The 5,227-nt window shown below is 59.4% G+C and overlaps 1 protein-coding gene across 1 annotated transcript in view; it reads right to left on the bottom strand.

The window, feature by feature from the left end:
* Positions 1–2,025: 2,025 nt before the first annotated feature.
* ZC3HC1 (zinc finger C3HC-type containing 1) overlaps positions 2,026–5,227 on the bottom strand; it is a gene marked incomplete at its 5' end in the record, with an annotated part of 6,879 nt that continues 3,677 nt past the window's right edge. The window contains 3 exons of the mRNA XM_027632005.1: positions 2,026–2,452; positions 4,551–4,757; positions 4,867–5,079. Coding sequence (XP_027487806.1) covers positions 2,384–2,452; positions 4,551–4,757; positions 4,867–5,079 — 489 coding nt within the window. The remainder of the gene's footprint in view (positions 2,453–4,550; positions 4,758–4,866; positions 5,080–5,227) is intronic.

Raw genomic sequence — 5,227 nt, 5'->3', positions numbered from 1 at the left:
TTCCCTGTCCCTCCAGGACCAGGGAATCACCCCCCAAATCCTGGGATACACCCACATCAGGCCCAATGTTTTCCCTGTGTTTCCCCCCATTCCCTATGGATTCTGACACCCCTTTATCCCCCCCCATTCCCCACTTTTCCGTCCACCCCTGAATTCCCGGGATAACAACATCCCGTGTCACCCCCCCCCCCAATTAAATCCAAGCCTTCCCGCCGGATTCCAAGGCGGGAATGTGGCAGGTGGAGGAGTCACCATCCCGGATTTCCGGCACAGCATTCCCGGTGCCCGCCGAGGCCACTAATGGGAGTCTCTCCACACCCCACATTCCTGACTCCGGCATCATCCCAGAAATTCATCCTGGCACTTCCTGCCTCGGGAGGGGAGGAGACACAGCCAAGGAATCCCGAAAATTCCTCCACTTCCTGCCCCAGCATTCCTTGAATCCTGCTGGACCTGGAGGGGGGGGACACACACAAATTCCTCCCCCCACCCATGGATGGGAATTCCCTGGGGGAATCTGGGAGGGTTCTATTTGGGCGGAGCACCTGGAAATTTGGGATAGAGGATCCCCCGTTTCCCCTGACTGCCTCCAAGGAACTGGGAGAACGGGAGGGGAAAAATCAGGATTTTCCCTTGAATTTCTTGGAATCCTCGCATTCCGTGGGTGAAACACCTCGGTTTTGCAATGGGAATTTCAGGATAACAGGGGCTCCGACAGCATCCTGGTATTTTTTTTTGGGATGCCTCGAGGGCGTTCTCACAGCGCCCAAATCCTTGGATGTGAGGAATTCTGGGATCCTCTGAGCCCTCCTGGGTCTGGAAATCGGGATGCAGGAGTTGGGTCTGGCCTTGCCCACTCTGGAATGGGGACGTTGTCTTCCCTGGAATGGGTGAATCCCGGGTTTTTTTGGGATGGTTCCCTGACCGTGGGAGATGGGGGGAACAAGGGGGTGTCAGAATCCACGGATGGGGAATGTGGGGAATAAAGGGAGCCACTGGGAATTGCAGGGAACCGCTGGAAATGGGGGATCCATGAGTTCTGGGAAGCTCCAGGAGCTGTGGGAGCTCAGGGAAAGGGGGGACCAGGGAAAACCAGGGATCTGTAGGTCCGGGAAGCTGGAAAAGGGGCTCCTCCATGGCCAGCCCAGGCACTTCCCAGCCCATCCTCACCCCTCTGGATTGGGAATATCCCCCCTCTTCATCCCAAATCCCAGCCCAGCAAGGCCAGGGGGTGAGGGAGCCCCTTGGGATTTAGGATCCCCTCGGGAAAGGAAAGATTCCCACCCAAACTCTGGCTCTGCCGCTTCCCAGGGGATTCCTGGGATAGCTGTATCCCAGGATGGCTGTATCCCAGATGGGCAGGTGCATTCCCAAGTTTTGGGGCTCAGGGAGAGCAGGGATCACGGCCAAGGCACCTGCAGCATTCCCAGGAACTCCCAGAAAAGTTCCTCCCAGGGAATGAGGCGGGATGAGACCCGGATGAAATCCCAGAGCTGGGACTGAGGAATCCCAGGAAGGGGCAATCCCAGGAAGGGGCTTCTGCTCCAAAAACCAGGGAATGACACATCCCTGTGGAGGGGACAGAGCTGGGGTGAGGAGATCCAGCTGTGCCCGGGGTTTTCCATGGAATCTCAGCCCTTCCCAAAGCCCCTTTCCCAACATCCCTGAGGATGGAGATGACGGATCAGGGAATCCCTTCTCGGCTTCTTTTCCCCTTTCCATGAGATCCCCAAGCCATGGGAAGGTCTAACCCTCCTCTTCCCGGGGTTTTGGCTGCATCCCACCCTCCAATCCCAGGGATTTATCATCCCAAAGGGGCAGCTGATTCCAGGCCCAGGGGCCGGGAAAAGGCAGGGAAGACAATGGAATTGAGGAGCGGGAAACGCAGGGAGGGACAGAGGGACACCGATCCCAGATCCCACAAAACCCAGGGAATACAGGGCTCGCATTCCATGCCCTGGAGCTCATCCCACCCCTCCCAGGGAAAAAAAACAAACCACCACGGGAGGAGGAAGGAGGGAAAAATCCAACGGCAAAAAGTGAAATGTTTATTCCCACCTGGAGTCGCTTCCAGCGGGAAGGGCCGGACCCCGCGGACACCCCGCCGGGAACGGCGGCTCCTCCTCATCCCAACTCATCCCAACGGCACATCCCGGCTCCTGGAGGGGCTCCCGGAGCCTCCGGAGCCGCGGGATAACAGCAGCAACTGGGGAAGGCAAGGCGGGGATGGGGGATCCCGGGATGGCTCCCTCGGGATCCCCTTCCCGAGGCACGGAGCTGGGAAGAGGGTCGGTCTGTCTCCCAGGCACGGAGCCCCTGGGGGTGTGCTGGGTTCCAGAGGCTCAGGAATTCAGGAGGAGTTCAGGAGGAGTTCTGGAGGAGTTCAGGAGGAGTTCATGCTCTCCCACTGCCGGAAAATGCGGAACACCTTGCAGGACTTCTCCGAGAGGCTCTGGAAAAACGGGAGCAAACGAGAGCCGGAGTCAAGGAAGGAGCAGGACCCGGCAGGAGACACGAGGAGAAGCTGCAGGAAAAGATCCATCCCAAAAAACCCAACTGGCTCCGGTTTGGATACCAACGGACACACACGGACACCAATTCATTCCTTTCCTTCGTTATCCCAAATTCCCAACTGGATGGAGGGAAAAAAAAACCCAAGGGGACGACGAGGAAGAAGCAGGAAAAAGCTTCCAAGGAGGAGGAACTGCCGGGAACAGGGAGAGGAGGAAGAGGATCCCAGGAGCAGAAAGGGGCTCCAGGAAGGAGGAAGGGGCTCCAGGGAGTGGGAAGAGGCTCCAGGGAGTGGGAGGGGGCTCCAGGAAGCAGGAAGGGGCTCCAGGGAGTGGGAAGAGGCTCCAGGGAGTGGGAAGGGGCTCGAAGAAGCAGGAAGGGGCTCCAGGGAGTGGGAAGAGGCTCCAGGAAGCAAGAAGGGTCTCCAGGAAGCAGAAAAAGACTTCAGGAAGGAGGAAGGGGCTCCAGGGAGTGGGAAGGGGCTCCAGAAAGCAGGAAAGGACTCCAGGGAGCAGGAAGGGACTTCAGGAAGTGGGAAGGGGCTCCAGGAAGGAGGAAGAGGCTCCAGGGAGCAGGAAGGGGCTCCAGGAAGCAGGAAGGGGATCCAGGAAACAGGAAGAGGCTCCAGGGAGTGGGAAGGGGCTCCAGGGAGCAGGGAGGGGCTCCGGGAAGGAGAAAGAGACTTCAGGAAGCAGGGAGGGGCTCCAGGGAGCAAGAAGGGACTCCAGGAAGCAGGAAGGGACTCCAGGGAGCGGGAAGGGACTCCAGGAAGCAGGAAGGGACTCCAGGGAGCGGGAAGGGACTCCAGGGGGTGGGAAGTGGCTCCAAGAAGCAAGAAGGGGCTCCGGGGAGCAGGAAGGGGCTCCAGGAGCAGGAATGGGCTCCAAGAAATGGAAAGAGGCTCAAGGAAGTGGGAAGGGGCTCCAAAAAGGAGGAAGGGACTCTAGGAAGTGGGAAGGGGCTCCAAGAAGCAGTAAGAGGCTCCAGCAAGTGGGAAAGGACTCCAGGGATCAGGAAGGGGCTCCAGAGAGTGGGAAGGGGCTCCAGGAAGGAGGAAGGGACTCCAGGAAGCAGGAAATGGCTCCAAGAAGCAGGAAGGGGCTCCAGGAAGGAGGAAGGGACTCCAGGAAGGAGGAAGGGGCTCCAGGAAGGAGGAAGGGGCTCCAGGGAGCGGGAAGGGGCCTTGAGACAAATCCCGGAGCAGGACTGTCCTGCTGCTCCTCCCAGTTCCCAGCAAAGCAGGAGGGGGATGGAAGGAGGAATCCCAATGCATGAGGAGGCAGGAGCAGCCACTGGGAGAGGAGTTTTGGCCTCAGCTCTGCTTCCCCGGCTTGGGAAACCCGGGAAAGCCTGGAGCCAGGGATAGGGATGGGGGCAGAGCTCTGGGAACAGGGAATGAAAGTGGATCTTGGGAAAGGCTGTTATTTATAGCAGGAGGCACGGGATGGATGGAGCCTGGGGAGGGGCTGCCAGGGGGGAGCTGGAGGGAGTTTGGTCCTTGGCATCCAGGTGGGATTGACTTCCCAAAGGAAACCCATCCATCCCAAATCCTGCCCACAGGGATCCAGCCCTTGAGCAGCTCCACAACATTAACATGGATAAATCCTGGGAAGGGGCTGCCAGAGGGAAGCTGAGAATCTGGAGGGAGTTTGGTCCCTGTCTCCCAGCTGGGACTGACTTCCCAAAGGAAGCCCATCCCTCCCAAATTGTGGCCAGAGGGATCCAGATGCACACACAACATTGTCATGGATGAATCCTAGGAAGGGGCTGCCAGAGGGAAGCTGAGACTCTGGAGGGAGTTTGGTCCCTCCAATTCCCAGCTGGAATTCAACCCAAAGGAAGCCCATCCATCCCAAATTGTGCCCACAAGGATCCAGCTCCACACACAACATTGTCATGGATGAATCCTGGGAAGGGGCTGGGAACTGAGACCCTGGAGACACACGTTGGGTCCTTGTCTCCCAAGGATTGGATCCAGCCCAAAGGAAGCCCATCCATCCCAAACTGTGCCCACATGGATCTGGGAATGCCAGGCTCACCACCGGCTCCGTGTCGGGCACGGCGTCGCCCCTCCGGGTGCCCAGCAGGGTGTCCAGCACCATTTTCCAGCCCGGCTCCGCCTTCCCGGCCTTCTCCGTGTGGGATACGGCATCTTCCAGGGAATCCTGTCCCTCCCTGGAGCTCACCCAGGGACACCAGTCCCTGTGCTGGGACGTGGGGTGGAAGAAACTCCTCGTGGAAGCGTCCTGGGAACGAGAGAGGAACGAACACAAGGGGGGTGAAATTCCCGCTCCACGCCCAAACCCCTGGATCAGGGACGGCATTCCCGGCATTCCCGGCATTCCCAGTGCTCACCGAGCCGCCGGAGGAGCAGAGCCGTGCCCGCTTGGCCCTGCGGATGGGGCTGGATGGCACTTCCATGGCGTCCCCTTGTCCCATGCTCCGCGTCACCGGGCGGCTCCGGAGGGAGGGGCTGGGCACTTCCAGCTCCCCACGGTCCATGGAGACGGGAGAATCCCAACCTCGGGATGTGGGGCGGGACATGGATGGGGATGGGCTCTTCTCCTGCTGTAATAGGGGAAAACAGGGAATTAGGGAGGTGCTCTGGACACCTCCAGCTCCCCTTGGTCCATGGAGCCGGGAGAATCCCAACCATGGGATGTGGGGCAGGACATGGATGGGGATGGGCTCTTCTCATGCTGCCAGGGGGGAAAAA

Source organism: Corapipo altera, unplaced genomic scaffold (assembly GCF_003945725.1).
Source record: "Corapipo altera isolate COAL_440 unplaced genomic scaffold, ASM394572v1 61162, whole genome shotgun sequence".
Taxonomy (NCBI): Eukaryota; Metazoa; Chordata; class Aves; order Passeriformes; family Pipridae; genus Corapipo; species Corapipo altera.
This window is presented reverse-complemented; position numbering and strand designations above follow the sequence as displayed.